The sequence below is a fragment of the Ctenopharyngodon idella genome, chromosome 15 (assembly GCF_019924925.1).
Source record: "Ctenopharyngodon idella isolate HZGC_01 chromosome 15, HZGC01, whole genome shotgun sequence".
In the NCBI taxonomy this organism is placed as follows: domain Eukaryota; kingdom Metazoa; phylum Chordata; class Actinopteri; order Cypriniformes; family Xenocyprididae; genus Ctenopharyngodon; species Ctenopharyngodon idella.
Genome location: NC_067234.1, coordinates 29,445,477 through 29,465,161, shown reverse-complemented (window position 1 = coordinate 29,465,161; position 19,685 = coordinate 29,445,477). Strand labels below are relative to the sequence as shown.

Below are 19,685 nucleotides of genomic sequence, written 5' to 3'. Positions count from 1 at the left end.
AACAGCAGTGAGTAGTTTTCTGTTACCTTTGTTGTTTGATTATCTTCAATGACATGGCTGCTGTCACTTTAAGAGCTGCCGCTGCTGCACATGACGCGGATCTCACACACATCCCACTTTCTCACAACTCTTACTCTTTACTTTCGTTTAAGACTTTATTTAACTCATTCAAGGGATACTTATAAAGATACTCGACAAAACGGACATTTTTGGCATTGCTGTGTGTGTTATTGTTCGTTCAAGCTCGATACTGGCGCGTCTTTCCATATTCTGTGTGTTGTGTGTGTGACAGGACATTCCCAGACAGCGCGTTCTCTTCTGGCGCGCTTGAACGGTTTAAAAGCATTTACATGAATAAGAGGTAAGAGTGTGATCATATATTGTAGCCAAAGGATGACAAAAAAAAAAAAAAACGAATGCTACATTAATACGTTAATTGCGTTAAATATTTTTAAAACGCGTTAACGTTGACAGCACTAATTTTAACATTACATATGTTTTATATATTTAGTTAACAATAGCACGAGCACACCTACTAAACCATTCACCAAAAAACAAACCATAATCTTTCATAGTCTTTACCTAAATAACATACGTTTGTAAGTAGGCTACTTCAGCCTATCCACAGGCTCTACTCTTCAGCACAATGGTAACCCCAAAAACTCAAACATACCAGAAACCATTTTAAATCCCAAAATATTAGAACAGGAGCGCCGCAGTGGTCAACCTGAAGCTTCACCTGCACACCCACTGAAGCTAAGCAGGGTTGAGCCCGGTCTATATCTGGATAGGAGACCTCCTGGTAGACTCGGTGCTGGACGAGGTGTTACGAAGAGGAAGAGGTCTGATCAACCTGCGGCCTGAGTGGGTCCTAAAGCCCCAGTACAGTCGCAATAAGCTGTACTGTATAAAGGGTTAACATAAACCCCAGAAAATAAGGGGTGTAACCCTGGTGTATAATAATCCATACAGCACATACAGTCGCCATAAACTACTGAATAAAGGGTTAAAAGAAACCCCAGAAAATAAGGGGTGTAACCCTGGGGCAAAAATAGTCCCTAAATGACATCACACACAGGTAGTGAGTTAGTTAGTTTCACATCACAAATGATACTTTATTTAGTTCTTACAACTTACAAGGAAGCACTCTATTTTTTTTCATTATTTTTAATGTTTTTTAGGGAAGTCTAATATGCTCATCAAGCTTGCATTTATTTGATCAAAAATACAGAAAAACATAACATTGTGAAATATTATTACAATTTAAAATAACGGTTTTCTATTTCTATTTTTAAATAATAGAATATTATTTCTGTGATGCAAAGCCATTACTCTAGTCTTCAGTGTCACATGATCCTTCAGAAATCATTCTATATGCTGATTTATTATCAGTGTTGGAAACAGTTGTGCTGCTTAATATTTTGGCAGTGGCTATTTGCACTAAGATGCACAATAAATGCTATTTACACTAAGTGAAAACAGCAATATATTTTATTGACACTGACAATAGCAACATTTTCTTAGCAATATGATATTTACAGTAAGTGAAAATAGCGATAGATTCTGTTTACACCATGTAAAAGTATAATTAGATGCTACTTTATATTGGCAGATTAGATACTATTTGCACCTCAGTATTTTTGTACATTAACAGGATGCAATAATATCATAGAGTGTAAATGATTATATTTATTAAAATTATTAAATGGATGCCGCCTTATTGGAAGAATAAAAACCCTCCCTATACCTTCACCTAACCCTACCCAGTAAATACTTTTAATATTATTAATCACTCGTTAGGCAGTTTATTTCCACTTTTAGAACATTATTTTTAATTTTTAATAAGCTATAGTGTAAATAGTGTTTGCCAGCAAGGGATGCTATTTGCACTCCGTAATAGGCGGCAAAGGAACCTGTGATAGCCTACTTTTTTTCAGAATTCATTGATGAATAAAAGGTTAAAAAGAACAGAATTTATTCAAAATATAAATCTTTTCTAAAAATATAAGCCTTTACTATACAACACATCCTTACTTGAATAAAATTATTAATTTTGCTTTTAAAAAAGAAAGAAAAAAATGACTGACCCCAAACTTTTGAACAGTAGTGTATATTGTTACAAAATGTTTCTATTTTGGAAAGATTGTATATTGTTACAAAATATTTCTAACCGCAGAAAGATTCCAATACACACCATGTTTTAAATGTGTGTCTGAACCTTGTGCAAATTTACCTGCACAGTTCACATTGGCTGGTCTCTTACAATTCCACCAACATCAATCTTTACAGTTTGGTTAATTTGTCGGACAAAACGGCATATTGAGCGTTATAATTGGTCAGATAGCCTGTCAATCTAGCAAATGGTGAATTGTTGATTGCACTTCCACAATAAAAAAAAAAAAAAAAAAAAAAAGCTTTCCAAAGCTTATTCGAAACAATTGAACCAACTGCTTTGCAAACTGATTCACTCTTTCGGACCATTTGAAACACCACACGCTGGTGACCCCTGCTGGTCAGAACAGTGTAAATGCAACAAAAACTCTGGACAAACATGCATTAAAACACCTTTTACAAAAAAAAAAATATATATATATAAAATATATAAATAATAATAATAATAATAATAAAACAACACTAACACTCCTTGCATCACCAGAGGCCCGTTTCAGAAAGGAGGTTAAGTGAAAACTAACCCTGAAATGAGGGAAACTCTGGGTTACCATGGTAACTTACTCTGTGAACCTAACCTGTGGTCAGGAGCAGGTTTTCTTCGGTAAACCCAGAGCCGTAAAGCCAGAGTTTCTTTCTGTCTCCTCCCCTTTTTTAAAGCGCAAGCGATGTTTAAATACTTAATATCTAAAAAAATGGATTTTCTATATAAGAAAATGATATAAATTATTTAGTCTTGTTTCCTGGGGGGATCTAAATTAAGTGCAAATAAAACAAGATTATTCGGAGTGTCTATTACAAAGTGCAAATTTACAGTAGCTCCGCCCTCCAATATCACACAAGGTTTAGGTGACTAACGGCTTCAGTTGCGTAGGCAGTAAGAATGTTGCGTATCACATTAGAATTTATTTTCAAAAAAAAAAAAAAAAAAAATGAAGAAAATGTTCTAAAAGTGGAGGTAAAGTGCCTAACGAGTGTTTAATAATGATAAAATTATTTATCATTTTAATAAATATAATCATTTACACTCTATGTTATTATTGCATCCTGTTAATGTACAACAATACTGAGGTGCAAATAGTAGCCTATATCTGGCAGTATAAAGTATAAATCGCAACTAATTACTATTTACACTTATTGCAAAGAACTACTACTTTTACATGGTAAATAGAATATATCACTATTTTCACTAAGTGTAAATAGCATCTAGAGCTATTTGCACTTACTGTAAACAGGATCTATCGCTAAGAAAGTATGCTAATTCCACTTAGTGTAAATTGCCGCTGCTGTATTTTTCTTACCCTATTGGCAGATGATTTGCAAAATAAGAAAAATGCACTTAAATTTTTATTATTATTTTATATATTTTTTTTGCCTGTGGGATACCATGAAAATGAATAGCCTATTAGTTCAATAACCTACCATTCTGCCAGTTTTCACCTGTAATATTATAACAATGATAAGAATTAAACTTGTATTGACTCAGCGTCAACCTACTCAGAGTCGATTGAACTAACTCAATTCAGCTGTTCTGAAACCAAAAACTCAGGGTTTCCCATCTCAAAGTTTTAACTCAGAGTTGGTTGAACCTCCTTATTGAAACGGGCCCCAGAAGTGTATGTGTATTTGATTGTCAAAATATTTTCATTTTACAAAAATATGTTCAGAGATTAACATTTGCTCTGTTGTATGTATAAACCCTCTGGGTTCTACTCGCACACCCTCCAAATGGGACTTGAACCCAGGTTGCCGGTATAGGAAGCGGGCACATTAACCCTTTCACACGTAAGTTTAAAATATTCTGGCTGAGCCCCCAACGTGAGTTTTTTAAGGTGACCGTTATTTGGAACGTATCACTTTATTGTTTCCATGGTGACACACTACAATAGCTCTGTATGAATGATTTGCTTGTTTTTCATTTTATATTCGAAATATTCACAAATTTGTTAACTAGCATGAAATATCTGATATTCCGATTGTCAAATATGTGCAAGTGGATGTGTTTTGCTGTTTAAACACCTTTATAATGATCGCGTTAGTTAAGATTTACAGTCGCAGTACAGAGAATCGGATCTGTTGGATTTACATCACGTGAATTCATCCCCTTCTCCCGAAATATGTGAAAGTAAGTGAGCCGGTTAACTGGGAGAAGAATAGAGTAAAATCTAATTATTATGGAAGGGATTGTTATTGCTGCTTCTATAGACATCATTGTATTTTACAAACTCTAAATGTATTGTTTCGTTAGTACTTATGTGTATTTAATGTCTGAAACCTAAAATAAACATTATGTGGTTGAAAACACTGCATATTTGTGATGTATGAAAAGCGCTGAGCATGTCCGTCTCTGGCTCGACGCCAGCACTTTTCAATTTGGCAGTTGATCATGTGATGCACTGAACGCTCTAATCACACCAGTGTGATCGCATGCTCCAGGGACCAGCCAAGACTGATCACACCGGTGTTAACAAGGGTTAACAAGGAGGCTAAAAACCACAGTCTCCAACATCCTTTGCTAGTGCGCTTCTTGATGACGGGGAGTGAGGTTTACCCGTACAGCTATCTACTAGCTGGTCTTCATTACACTCACCCCCTTAAACCTCACTCCCATCAGAGTCATGGCACTAACATAACCCCACCCGGTCCTAACTGCCTCACTCTGAGTGGACTCAAACATGGATAGCCAATATGGGAGGCAGGCACACTAAAAAAAATGGCCGACATCTCGTAATCGAACATAACGGACCGACATTAAGATCTTGTAACTGAACAAAACTGACCGTCATTGAGATCTTGTAATCAAATAAAACTGACCGTCATTGAGATTTTGTAAAGAAAAAAAACATCCATCATTGAGATCTCGTCACAGAATAAAACCGACTGTCAATGAAATCTCAAAACTGACCATCATTGAAATCTCTCAACAGAGCAAAACCGACCATCTTTGAAATTTCATAAAGGAACAAAATTAACTGTCATTGAAATCTTACAATGAAACAAACAGACTGCCTCTGAAATCTCATGAAGGAACAAAACCAACAATCATTAAAATCTCATAACAGAACAAAACCGTCCATCTATGAAATCTTGCAAAGGAAAAAAACCGACTGTCATGTCATTGAAATCTCATAAAGGAACAAAACTGGCAATCATTGAGATCTCATTAGGAAAAAAAAAAAAACAGTCATCATTGACATCTCGTAACAGAATAAAACTGACCGTGAATGAAATCTCAAAACCGAACAAAACAGACTGTCATTGAAATCTTGTAAAAGAACAAAACCAACCATCATTGAAAGCTTGTAACAAAACAAGGGTTTTGATTATTTACAAGATCTCAATGACTGTCGTTTTTGTTCCTTTGTTCCTTTACGAGATTTCAAAGATGGTCGGTTTCATTGCGAAATTTCAATGATGGTTGGTTTTGTTCCTTTACGAGATTTAAATGGTTGACAGTTTTGTTTTGTTATGAGACTTTAATGACGGTTGGTTCTGTTCTGCTTCAAGATTTTAGTGACGGTAATTTTTTTCTTTTATGAGATTTCGATGACAGTTGAATTTTAAACAGTTCAAACTGTCGGCTTTGTTCAGTTATGAGATTTCAATGATGGTCGGTTTTGTTCCTTTATGAGATTTCGATGACATGACAGTCAGTTTTTTTCCTTTGCAAGATTTCATAGATGGACGGTTTTGTTTGGTTACGAGATCTCAATGATAGTCAGTTTTCAGTGACAGTTGGTTTTGTTCTGTCATGAGATTTCAAAGACGGTCGGTTTTGTTCCTTTGTTCCTTTACGAGATTTCAAAGACAGTCGGTTTTGTTTGGTTACGAGATCACAATGACTGTCGGATATCAGTGTCAGTCGGTTTTTGTTGTGTTATGAAATTTCGAAGACGGTCGGTTTTGTTCCTTTTTTCTTTTACGAGATTTCAAAGACATTCGGTTTTGATTCGTTACAAGATTTCAATGATGGTCGGTTTTCAAAGACAGTCCGTTTTGTTCCTTTGTTCCTTTACGAGATTTCAAAGACAGTTGGTTTTGTTCTGTCATGAGATTTCAAAGACGTTCGGTTTTCAAAGACAGTTGGCTTTGTTTTGTTACAAGATTTCGATGATGGTCGGTTTCGTTCGGTTACGAGATCTCAATGATGGTCGGTTTTGTTCCTTTTTTCTTTTACGAGATTTTAAAGACAGTCGGTTTTGTTCCTCTACTTGTTTACGGACGGTTTTGTTCAGTTGCGAGACCTCAATGATGGTCGGTTTTCAGTGACAGTTGGTTTTGTTCTGTCATGAGATTTCAAAGATGGTCGTTTTGTTCTTTTGTTCCTTTACGAGATTTCAAAGACATTTGGTTTTGTTTCGTTACGAGATTTCAATGACGGTCGGTTTTGTTTGGTTACGAGATCTCAATGACGGTCGGTTTTCAGTGTCAGTCGGTTTTTGTTCTGTTATGAGATTTCGAAGACGGTTGGTTTTGTTCCTTTTTTCTTTTACGAGATTTCAAAGACATTCGGTTTTGTTTTGTTACGAGATCTCGATGCTCGGTTTATAGTGTCAGTCGGTTTTTGTTCTGTTATGAGATTTCGAAGACATTCTGTTTTGTTCCTTTTTTCTTTTATGAGATTTCAAAGACAGTCGGTTTTGTTTTGTCACAAGATTTCGATGACGGTCGGTTTTGTTCGGTTGAGAGACATCAATGATGGTTGTTTTCAATTACAGTCGGTTTTGTTCTGTCATGAGATTTCAAAGACGGTAGGTTTTCAAAGATAGTCGGTTTTGTTTTGTTACGAGATTTCAGTGATGGTCGGTTTTGATCTGTTATGAGATTTTGAAGACCTTCAGTTTTGTTCCTTTGTTCTTTAACAAGATTTCAATGACAGCCGGTTTTGTTTCGTTACAAGATTTCGATGACGGTCGGTTTTGTTCGGTTGTGAGACCTCAATGATGGTTGCTTTTCAGTGTCAGTCGGTTTTGTTCTGTTATGAGATTTCGAAGGCGGTCGGTTTTGTTCCTTTTTTCTTTTACGAGATTTCAAAGACAGTCAATTTTGATCCTTTGTGAGATCTCAATAAGGGTCAGTTTTCAGTGCCATTTGGTTTTGTTCTGTCATGAGATTGCAATGGCAGTCGGTTTTCAGTGACAGTCAGTTTTGTTCTGTCATGAGATTTCAAAGACGGTCAGTTTTCAAAGACAGTTGGTTTTGTTTTGTTACAAGATTTCAATGACAGTTGGTTTTGTTCAGTTACGAGATCTCAATGATGGTCGGTTTTCAGTGACAGTCCGTTTTGTTCTGTCATGAGATTTCAGTGGCGGTCGGTTTTGTTCCTTTACGAGATTTCAATAACTGTCAGTTTTCAATGATGGTCAGCTTTCTTCTGTTACGAGATTTCAAAGACAGGTTTTAGTTTGTTATGAGATCTCAATAGCAGTCGGTTTTGTTTCACTACAAGATTTCAATGACGGTTGGCTTTGCTCTTTTGCGAGATCTCAATGACGGGTCGTTCTGTTCAATCGCAAGATCTCATTTTTGTTTTGTTACAAGTTTTCAATGATGGTCAGTTTTTTTTCGTTTACGAGATCTCAATAACTGTCAGTTTTGTTTTATTATGAGATTTTGATGACGGTTGGTTTTTTCTTTTTTGCGAGATCTCAATGACTGCTGGTTTTGTTCTTTTACAAGATTTCAATGACGGTCGGATGTGTTCCTTTGCAAGATCTCAATGACCGTCGGTTTTGTTCCTTTACGAGATCTCAATGATGGTCAGTTTTATTCCGTTATGAGATTTCAATGACAGTTGAGTTTGAAAAGATTCAAACTGTTGGTTTTGTTTTGTGATGAGATTTCAATGATGATCAATTTTCAGTTTCAGTTTTATACCATTACAAGATTTCAGTGATGGTCTGTTTTGTTCAGTTACAAGATTTCAATGACAGTCGGTTTTGTTTCTTTGTTCTTTTACAAGATTTCAATGACGGTCGGTTTTCAGTGTCAGTTTTGTTCAATTATGAGATTTCAATGACAGTCTGTTTTGTTTGGTTATGAGATTTCAATGATGGTCAGTTTTATTCGGTTATGAGATTTCAATAATGGTCGGTTTTGTTCCTCTACAAGATTTAACAGCTGTATTTTACATTCCGAGATTTCAATGTCACTCGGTCAGTTTTGATCCTTTATGAGGTTTCGATGATAGTTGGTTTTGTTCCTTTACAAGATTTCAATGACAGTCAGATTAGATTAGATGATTAAAAAAAACACATTATTTTAAGATGACACACAGACATCAAGAATCAGCACATAAATCTCAACAAAGGTGAATCGAAAAATCAAGTGTCATGCCGCAATGCATGCTGGGAACAATAGTACCAAACTCCCAGCATGCATCACAGCATGATTAAATTATGCAGCTGAATTGTGCTATTATTTTCTTTAACTATTTTCTTTTACTAATTTTCTAACTATTTGCTTTTATTTATTTTTTTTGCTGTGGTTTTTGTTCTGTCTATTAGTAGCTTTTTGTGATGTCCAGAGTTGATCTCTTGTGTTTCTGTTTGTCTCTTTTTTCTGTTCTCTTCTTTTCTTCAGTGATTCTGCTTGTTAACAGGTTTGTTAATGCTAAGATGATTCTATAAATAATATATAGAGATTCTGAGGCACAGATAAGGTCCAGTTCTGGTTTACTTCTTTGCTCTTGGCTGACATGTGGCATTGCTATGGCCTGCTTGTGGCTCAGATCTGGCAAACAGGAGCGGTCCGCCCAAGTGCCATCATTCCACGCCACATGTGGCCCAGATCATCATACCACCGCGTGTGGCAGATGAATGCTGGATCTGGGCTGGCACAAATTTGCTATCTGGGGAGTTCACTTTAATGCCTACATTTTAGTAGCTACATGAGAACACTTAGTAATATAAAACTTTAATATGAAAGATGTTGTATCTATACAGAGATGCAAAACTTACAAGTCCTAAAGTTTGGTTGCTTTACATTCAGATATGGAAGCCCATTTACACTACATATTTAAAAATCATGCTTTGGTAAATCATAATTATGACATAAAAAATCTAATTGATGACATTAAAAGTCAAAATTCAGAAAATGTTTTTAGAACACGTCATAATTATGACAAATTTTGTCATAATTGTTTTTTATCCCATATTCATGAGTTCACATTTACAAATAAGTCATATAAGTAAATGGTATGCATATTTGGCGTGCTGTCCGAGGAGAGGGCTCTGAGCTCGGTATTTGGCCCAAACCCAGAGTACTCCCCCCGTATTCTGTTTAGGAAGATAACCAGGCAAGGAGACGGGGTGGTGGAGGGATGCTGAAAAACTGTCGAGGAACATAGGTGAGTCGACTGCGTATTTATGTAGTCCTCCACTTATGCTGACTGGGTAGACATGTTGATTACTGATTGCTGTCTGCTGGTTGGAATTACGTGATGATTGGATAGATCATTTGAAAGTGCTCCTCCTGAACATTGTTAACAATACATAATTTTTCAACTTTTTGTCATAACATAATTTTTTCTCTTCAACTTTTTCTCATAATTTTGACTTTTGTCATGACTTTTAATCTCATAGAGACTTAGTATCCCATAATTTCGACTTTTTATGTCATAATTCTGACTTTATTATGATTTACCAAAGTGTTTTTATTATCAGTTGAAAATGGGCTTCCACATTAAGAAGTTGGGTAAATTTGTGGCAAGCAACTTAATGCCTTCTTGAATCCACAAGAGGGCAATGTAATACCACTGATTCTGGGTTTCAAAAATACAATAAGGTGTAGAAATTAATATATTACTTCATATATTTAACTTTCTCTATTATGATTCTGACATAAAAGTAATCTAGGAGAACATAATGTAGTATTTTAATAGGGCCTCCAACAAATCAATATATGACACTCAAAGCAAACTTACTGAAAATGCATTCATCAATCCACATAATTATTAATTTCAAATATAGTTCAAATAAATCAAAGAAAGAAAGAAAGAAAGAAAGAAAGAAAGAATTTTTTTTTAGATTTTTCATTACGGTTGGTCTTCAGACACCAGTGCCTACAGATCTGTCTCTGATTCTCTGGTAAAGAGTCTCAGCTCTGGCTAAGTGTGTCGGCGGTGTGTCCCAAATACATGTGATGTGGTGCGAACATAATTCTGATAAGGTTGTGCAAACAGATGAAAAAAAATCTTGTCTGATTTAGGAATATGTACATAGCTAGACAGCTGCCTTTCACTTGAAAGTACAATTGCGTCTTTCCATTCTTTCAAGTCAGAAGAAGTTCTCACTGCCCTCCTCCAGGAAGCAATGGTTTTGCACAATTTGGTCTGTGAATGCTTCTGCTGTTGAATAAAGAATTTCAGCATTCTCAACATCCTGATCCGGGACCAGCAGATTAATCTGGGATTCGTTGGCAAAGCGAGTGCAGTTTAGGAACATTTTAGGTGTCATCCATCCCCAGAAGCTGCTATTTGTGTTCAGGATTGAATCAAAGTGACATGATGGTCCATTTCTCACATAGGCAGGGAAAAATCTAGCCTTTGATGCGAAAACTGGGTTTTTAGTGACCTAGTCAGGGATAGCCAGCTGGGCGGATGGCGGAAAGATGCCGCTGGGACATTTTCTGTGTCCTTTGAGCCATTTCTCTTCATCATGTTCCAGTGCATAAGTGTTGCAAATCACATGTTCAGTCAGAAACAAATCACACTCATTTTGTTTGCAGAGCAAACGCCTGAGGCCACTGAGAAAAGCACCACATATGGTTTTAGGGCTGTTTTCTGGTTGCCAACTAGCTAATTTTTCCATTGAGCCTGAAAGTGTGTAATCTTCATGTTTGTCTTTTAGCTCCTGTTGACTTAACGCTTTCAACAGGAATTTAACCACATTACCGTGGTGTTCTTGAGCGGCATAATCGAGTGGGCGTCTGCCCTCATTGTCAGGGGTGTCTGTTTGAGCACCGTTTAGTACCAGAAGTCGTACAGCATCCAGGTATCTATGCTGACTCGCCAGGCTCAGGGCTGTCCGTCCCGTCTCGTCCCGTCGCTCTACATCCGCCCCGCGCCCCAGGAGCAGCTGCATGAAACAAGTACGCGCGCTAGAGTGAAATGGGCAAGTTGGACCTTCCCTTTCCTCATAGCCTGCAGACATATCCCAGCTCCGTACCGTAGCTCAGGGTGGTCTCCTGAATGCATATTAGTAATATAATCAAATATATTCATATCTGTGTGCCACCCAATATGGGTTGTGTCTTTCTGGGCTTTTGAATGGTCTGCGTGCTTAATAACGGATTGATTTGTGAGACAGGCCTTCAGGCGACTCTCTCTCTCGGCCCCTCCCTGCCCTGATTTCCTCTTTCCAGAAACAGCTCGATATTGCGTTGTGTATTCCGTCACCATTGTTTGTTTATATGTCCCATATTTCATATGCTCTTATTCTCGTCTCTTTAGGTGCGCTGTCATCTTTCTGTGGAAGAAACTCACCGCTTGAGTGAGGTTGGCCATGTTTCCATGGTGACAGAGCTTACTGAAGAGTAAACGAGGGCAGAGAGCAGCTGTGTAGCATGGCGTAGCGATAAATAATAGCCTATATATTATACATCTTCTTAAGATTTTATTAGTTTAATAACTTTTCCAGCCTAATTTGAAACAAATCTACAATTTTGTTTTTATGGAATATTTTAATTTCTAGTCCAGTAACTTCATGGACTTCCAGTTTTAATTGAATGTGTAGGCCTATTTGATGAATAGCTTTAGATTTTTTTTACTAAATGAACTTTTTATGTTGAAGCTATGATTTGTATACATCTGTATGTTTGTTAAAAAAAGTTTTTTGTAATACAACATGAAAAATACATTTCAATATTTAAAAAAAAATCTAAATTTCACATTTAAAGATTAACTATCTTTAAATGTAAAATTAAAGATTGTTATCTTTAATTAAAAAATAATTTATTTAAAAAATGAACAATATAATTAAATATTTAACATTTAAACATTTATTTCAATAAATTCAACCTTTTGGGTCACATCAGACAGCAGTGCGAGCAGTAACTCAGACCGGCAGGGGGCGACAACATGCCCGAACTCAATTATAACAGCAGGCAGACAATCACGAAGAAGTGTTTTGTTGTCATGGCGGTGTTTTAAACTGCCTGACACTTCCTATAAGCAAATTTTGAGTTTGGCGGCTGTTTACCAACTGACGGTCATGTTAAAACATAATACCACGGATTTACTCGTCCATTTACTGTGTTTTCGTGTGATAAACCAATCCCTTTTTTTGTAATCGATCGGAACATTCAGTAGAGACTTAGTTGCTCTGAGGAGGATTACTCAAGCCGGATTGGTTTAATTTTATTATTTCCATTAAGACAGCTCATAAATAAGTAATATTTTAAGTAATTTATGAGTAATAAGACAAATATTTTGTCAGAATGATTTCTGATTTCCAAAGGGGGTCTGCTATGCCCATTGGTGAACTGGGCTCTGTGCACCGTGAATGGATTAAAAAAGGCTCTTCTGTGTCTCAAATTGCTGGTCTGCAAACACAGGTACTGTTGTAACAACACACACACACACACACATATATATATACATTTTTGTATTGTCTAATATAATGTAATGCTGCATGCTGTATTCTTGTGCAAAAGGTTCTCATTGGTTCTGATTCTTCTGATTACAGCTTCAGTTCAATGACATAGCGGCACCCAGTGTTCTTAACCGAGCCACCCGTGTGGGACCCCCTTCTCCCATCGTGATAGAGAAACTTATACCACGTACAGAAAGGCAGGATGATATGGAGAGCTGCAGCAGCTCCTTACGCCTCTCAGTCCTCTCAGAAGAGCGGCTGCAGACTGCCGTCAGACTCGCCAAGAGAGATCTGCATAGGAAACGACAGGAATCCATCATCCATAACTCACTTGAACCAGTGGAAAGATCCCAGATTATCAGCCCTGAAAGAAGCAACACAGATTGCAGTCCTCATGTGGTCTACCCAAAGATGTCAGGTCCAAAGAAGCAAATAAAAAACGGTCATCAGGTGCTTGTTTATACTCCTCAGGAACCTAACAGCCAACTTAAACAGGGCCAGACACCCACCAAAGACCTTGACGTGAGAGTCAACAGCAATGAACCTCAGCTCAGCCAGGAGATCCATAAATTACAGAAGGAATTGAGCACATATGTGCAAAGGATAGAGCAGTTGGCTAATAAAGGTATTCTTATTATTCCTAGTCACCCAAATGATGTATTTTTTACTTTTTAAGAGGCTTTAATATGGGTTTTTCTGCAGGACGTGTGGTGGAGGTTCTGGAGCCTGATGAGAAGCATAGGATGGAGATCCGGCGGCAGGAGCAGGCAGCCCGTTCCGCACGTATCATCTATGTGTTACAACAGCAGGTCTGTAAGCACTGCAATTCATGTACACAATAGCGGCACAGTACTATGAAATATTTAATTATTTAAGTATTTATTATTTAGGTACTAAAGAGGAATTTAAGCTGTCTTTTCACTACCTCCGATATTTGCATACGATTGTCACATTTCACGTCCAAGCGACAGTCACACAGAACTTTCAAATTGGTCGTGAAGCAGCTGTTACTCTCTGCTTATTCACCACTGTTAAATAAATATATAGTGAATGTATGAATAAATATATTAACACAAAACAAAAGACTGCCAATATGTTTGAAATAGAAGCATAGTTGTTTTAGAGCTAATTAATGTAAATAACTGTGGAAAAAAATAATAGAAAATAATTATTTCGGACATAATTATTCAAAATTATGCTTAATCAGCATTTTTAAATGAATAAATAATGAATATATAAAAATATCCACACAAAAAATATGACTGTCATTACATTTGAAAGTAAAGCATAGTAGGTTTTCTACTGCTAATTAACGTAAATAATTGTGTAATAATTATAAAATAATTTTTAAAACATAATTATTCATAACCGAAAAGTTTTAGTGCAAACATCTTGGTAATTTTAACGTCACACGTTTATATTCACACAAAATCCTCACACGTTTACAGTTTTGATTAGAATACATCACATCTGGTGTGCGCATTTGGACGATAAACCAGCTCCTGTGCTACTCTCCTTTGGAAATGAATGACTGTCTGTCATTTGTTAGAGATGAAAAGGCAGCTTTAGAGATTGACAACAGGACACTTTTGTCGCTTTTTTCAAGATTAAAGAGATACAGGAGGATCTAGACAAGCTGCGTTTCCAGAATGTCAAACACATCAAAAAGGTACCAAAGTTTATTTTGCCCAACATATTAATATCAAAAGGGATCATTTTGATTTTGAAGTGTAAAAATGAGACATGCAGGGGCTCTAAATGTTTTTTTTTTTTTTTTTGTCTTCTCAGTCCAGGGCAATGGACAGGCTGGCTGCTGCTCACCGGGGAGCTGTAAGAGCCATGCAGGTTTTTATCAACCAGCTGTCAGACCCCACAGAGAGCAGAGTGCCCACCCACTGCAAAGAGCTGGGTCAGCTGATTCGCCAGCTCTCTCTCTGCTCAGCCAAAGTACAGGTGGGACAAGGATCTGCCATACCAGAGACAGCCCTAGACATCCTGCAGAAATTAGAGGTGATTTACACTATGTATACACTATGCATAAATGCAAAAATAAATATATAAAAGCGTTATTTAATGCCGTTTTGTTTTTGATTCCTCAGACGCTTGACTCAGCACTGAGTAAGCAGGAGGCACCCAGGAAAAGAGATGTAGATTTGCAGATTGTCAACCCAGTGGAAAAGACTCCGACCCGGGTCAGGGCCCGCAGCATGTCCCCTCCCCGTCCTGCCAGAGACCCAGCTGAGAGGACCTCACGAAAACCCCGAAAGCCAGCTGCTGCAAAAAAGCCTAGTGGTGAGTCATGATGACCAAGGTGACGGTTATTTTTCAGAAAGCTTTGGTGTTGTGCAGTGCAGTGACCCCAAAAAGTATTTAAGCCACACTTAAAAGTGTACGAAAGTGCATTATATAACAAAACATAAAAACAAGTGGCATTTATTTTATTTTAGTATTGTATTTATTTTAAAACACGAACACACTTCTTCTTAGAAAAGCTCTAGCAACTTTTATTTGCAGACACAACTTGTTTTGATATTTTGTGGGGGTTTTGTATTGTTATTTTTTTCCTTTTTAGCATTTTTAAAAATATCTTGTTTTTTTATGTGACTCAACTATCCAAACATTTACAAATACTTTTCTGCTCCACTGTGTTTGGAAAGAAAATCAATATTGAATTATTTATTTTATGTGAAAGTGATTTGTAGAGCGAGCTTGGCTGTTCCCTGTGCAGGTATTTGATTTCAGGGTATTGCAAAAGAAAATCTGAGATTTTTGTTAATGTATGCAGGCAGCAGACTGGCGGGGAAATCCCACAGGACCTCACAGACATTGGCGAAGGAGCGCAATGATGTTCTGAAGGCAGGGCTAGAGAGCCTCATACATAATCAAAAACTCAGAGAGGCTGAAGCACAGAAACCCAACAAAACTACCAGTGCCATCAACCCAGACCATGTTAAGGTTTTTCTTTTATTATTAATTTATTTATGTTTTAGTTATAGTTAGTTATAGTAGTACTTAATGTGATATACTACTGTTCAATAGTTTGGGGATAGTATGTTTTTTTTTTTTTGTTTTTTTTTAAATGAATACTTTTATAAGGAGGCAATAAATTGGTCAAAAGTAGCAATTAAACATTGCTATAAATTGTTATAAAAGGTTTATCTCAAATAAATGTTGTACCTTTGAATGTCAAATAATCCTGAAAAAATGTGTCGCTTCCACAAAAATATTAAGCATAACAACTGTTTTCAGCATTGATAATTAGAAATGTTTCTTGACCAGCAAATCAGCACTTTAGAATGATTTCTGAGGGATCATGTGACTGGAGTAATGATGGTGAAAATTCAGCTTTGCCATCACAGGAATAAATTACATTTTAAAATATATTAAAATAGAAAAGTAATTTTTTAATATTTCACAATAGCACGGCTTGATGAGTGTAAGACACTTTCATAAACATTAAAAAATCATACCAATCCTGAACTTTTTAATGGTAGTGTATGTGTGTAGATATATTTTTTTTTTGTGATAATTTTAGATGACAGTTTTCAAAAAAATCTAAGTGATAAAAGACACACTATGCCTCAAATTCAGCAGGCAGGTCATCTTCGTGATGCCAGCTTCCAGCAGCCCACTGTCTCATCCCGACTGAGGGAAAACCAGGTACCCCAGAAAGAGGCCACTGTGCCTTGGATGCCAACATCTCCTCACTCTCCTCCTCGCCCACGGTCAGCCCTCTTATCCATTACTTATTCATATTTGTATTGCACACAAGACGTGACATGCTTGCACCTTTGTGTTCTACTAATACGTATGTACTGTATATATACTCATGTGTAGTGCTGTGTCTAGCCGGCCAGAGCCGAGATGTCTGTTCTCACCTCAAAAGAGCCCTGTAAAGCAGAAGCCACAGACCAGTTCCAGTACACAGCTCAGCCCTTCATCACATGATAGGAAACAAGCCCAAAATGAAGCCCTCAGGTATGTCAGGAACCCTCTTTTCCAAATATTTAAGAAATTTCTCTTGGAGTTTCAAAAGAAATAAAAATATAATTTATAAATAATGATCACTCTGCTCGGTTTACAAACCCGATTCCAAAAAAGTCGGGACACTGTACGAATTGTGAATAAAAAAGGAATGCAATGATGTGGAAGTTTCAAATTTCAATATTTTATTCAGAATACAACATAGATGACATATCAAATGTTAAAACTGAGAAAATGTATCATTTTAAGGGAAAAATTGATGCAGTATGTGGTCTGGCATTGTCATGTTGGAAAATGCAAGGTCTTCCCTGAAAGAGACGACGTCTGGATGGGAGCATATGTTGTTCTAGAACTTGGATATACCTTTCAGCATTGATGGTGCCTTTCCAGATGTGTAAGCTGCCCATGCCACACACACTCATGCAACCCCATACCATCAGAGATGCAGGCTTCTGAACTGAGCGCTGATAACAACTTGGGTTGTCCTTGTCCTCTTTAGTCCGGATGACATGGCGTCCCAGTTTTCCAAAAAGAACTTCAAATTTTGATTCGTCTGACCACAGAACAGTTTTCCACTTTGCCACAGTCCATTTTAAATGAGCCTTGGCCCAGAGAAAACGCCTGCGCTTCTGAATCATGTTTAGATATGGCTTCTTTTTTGACCTATAGAGTTTTAGCCGGCAACGGCGAATGGCACGGTGGATTGTGTTCACCGACAATGTGTTCTGGAAGCATTCCTGAGCCCATGTTGTGATTTCCATTACAGTAGCATTCCTGTATGTGATGCAGTGCCGTCTAAGGGCCCGAAGATCACGGGCATCCAGTATGGTTTTCCGGCCTTGACCCTTACGCACAGAGATTGTTCCAGATTCTCTGAATCTTTGGATGATATTATGCACTGTAGATGATGATAATTTCAAACTTTTTGCAATTTTTCTCTGAGAAACTCCTTTCTGATATTGCTCCACTATTTTTCGCCGCAGCATTGGGGGAATTGGTGATCCTCTGCCCATCTTGACTTCTGAGAGACACTGCCACTCTGAGAGGCTCTTTTTATACCCAATCATGTTGCCAATTGACCTAATAAGTTGCAAATTGGTCCTCCAGCTGTTCCTTATATGTACATTTAACTTTTCTGGCCTCTTATTGCTACCTGTCCCAACTTTTTTTAGAATGTGTAGCTCTCATGAAATCCAAAATGAGCCAATATTTGGCATGACATTTCAAAATGTCTCACTTTCAACATTTGATATGCTATCTGTATTCTATTGTGAATTATATATAATTTTATGAGATTTGTAAATTATTGCATTCCTTTTTTATTCACAATTTGTACAGTGTCCCAACTTTTTTGGAATCGGGTTTGTATATAAACAATCATCACTCTGATCCTCAACTGTGAGATGCTCATGTTCACTGTTGAGTATGTGACCGCAGACTGTAGCAGTTCATTGGTGTATGTTTTTATAAATAGACAAGCCTGGTTGGACCGGGTGACTGCAGACAGACTGAGAGAACTGAATCGTCTGAGTAAAGAAGAGGCTGACCGCATTAACAAACTCCGGTATGACAGCAGCTGCTTCATTATTATAGTTAACCAGTGGTTCATTGAACTGTGCATTTAGTTCATTAAAATGAGCTCATGCAATGCATTTCTTGAACATTTTGCTGCTGAATTTAATTGGGTGCAATCAAAATGGAAGTTGACTATCCATTTACATTGGGGCTACTTGAATAATAATGTATGGAAATCCAGATCTAGACAAACTAGCTGAAAATTAATTTGATTTTTTTTTTCCATCTGTCTGTGTAGTTAATTTAACTTAATAAATATACCACCATTTTTTTTATTTTTCATGAAAAAAAACAAAACATTAAATTCTGCTCAGTCCTTTGCATGTAGTAGGCATAACTAAATGTTAGTCAAATGTTAATTGCTCATTGAACTTTTAATTTTTTGAGTGCATGTTATCATTAATGTGTATTAATATGTGGGCATGGTAGGACCACACTGGGCTCTCCGACACAATGGGCGGAAAAAGCTGAGCGGGCCACAAAAGAGAGAATTCAACCTTTGTTGGATCGAGCACAGGTAAACGCATACATCTGATTACTTTTTTTTTTTTTTTACTAAATAATGTCTGACATAGTGAGTCTTATCAGCAGGAGATTTAATGTCTTGCAAGACTGAGTGTACCATTGGACCATTTTTCCCCAATATTGTATATACTGTGAACAGCTGTTGTGCATGTATGTTGGCATTGTTGTGAATAGACAGTCATTTCTTTCTTTCTGTCTCATATTGTACGGCAGGTGGTTGAAGCAGGAAGTGACACTCTAAAAGAGCGGCTGAAGGTTGCAGATAAGGTGAGAAACTCTTTCACTCTCATATTCCTGGATGAGCACTGAGACTTTTCAATCCATATTCAATTTACAAAAGTTCACATAAAATAGAAAATGTGAGAAGGATTTATTTGAACATTTTACCTCTTAAGCTACAAATAAAAATCATAGCTCTGTACAATGCTGTGTTGTGATGTAAATGCTGGCAGCCTGGGGCCAGGGCGGATGTCCTGAGCGATGCTCTTCTGGACGATCTTCTGGAGGACGCAGCTCAAGCTCTGTGGGTGACTGAGAGGCAGCAGGTGGCCGAGACTGATGCTGAGAGGCAGCTGCAGGGCCCCACATTAGAGAGCATGTTGCTGAGGATGGAGGAGATGGAGGTCAGTGTGTGGGAGCTAAAGGCATAAATTAAAAGATTTGTGAGTTTGGAGTGATGCCACACTTTTTGTAATGTGATGGACTGAACCTGATATCATTCTTTTATTATTATTTATTATATATTATTTATTATATATTTATTAGTTTTTTGTTGTTATAATAATAATTATTATTATTATTATATAAAAAAACAAAAAATATTATTATTATTATTATTAT

At 37.0% G+C, this 19,685-nt stretch overlaps 1 protein-coding gene across 5 annotated transcripts in view; it reads left to right on the top strand.

The window, feature by feature from the left end:
• Positions 1–12,217: 12,217 nt before the first annotated feature.
• kiaa0753 (KIAA0753 ortholog) overlaps positions 12,218–19,685 on the top strand; it is a 28,916-nt gene continuing 21,448 nt past the window's right edge. Inside the window, exons 1-13 of one of the 5 annotated variants that reach the window (XM_051863485.1) lie at positions 12,218–12,723; positions 12,855–13,386; positions 13,464–13,570; positions 14,368–14,430; positions 14,550–14,771; positions 14,861–15,053; positions 15,547–15,710; positions 16,356–16,486; positions 16,599–16,739; positions 18,220–18,309; positions 18,750–18,837; positions 19,059–19,112; positions 19,298–19,468. In XM_051863485.1, coding sequence (XP_051719445.1) covers positions 12,607–12,723; positions 12,855–13,386; positions 13,464–13,570; positions 14,368–14,430; positions 14,550–14,771; positions 14,861–15,053; positions 15,547–15,710; positions 16,356–16,486; positions 16,599–16,739; positions 18,220–18,309; positions 18,750–18,837; positions 19,059–19,112; positions 19,298–19,468 — 2,073 coding nt within the window. In that variant the 5' untranslated portion in view covers positions 12,218–12,606. Of the gene's footprint in view, positions 12,724–12,854; positions 13,387–13,463; positions 13,571–14,367; positions 14,431–14,549; positions 14,772–14,860; positions 15,054–15,546; positions 15,717–16,352; positions 16,487–16,598; positions 16,740–18,219; positions 18,310–18,749; positions 18,838–19,058; positions 19,113–19,297; positions 19,469–19,685 lie in introns of all 5 variants that reach the window. The other 4 variants (XM_051863484.1, XM_051863483.1, XM_051863486.1 and 1 more) reach the window with 4 other exon arrangements.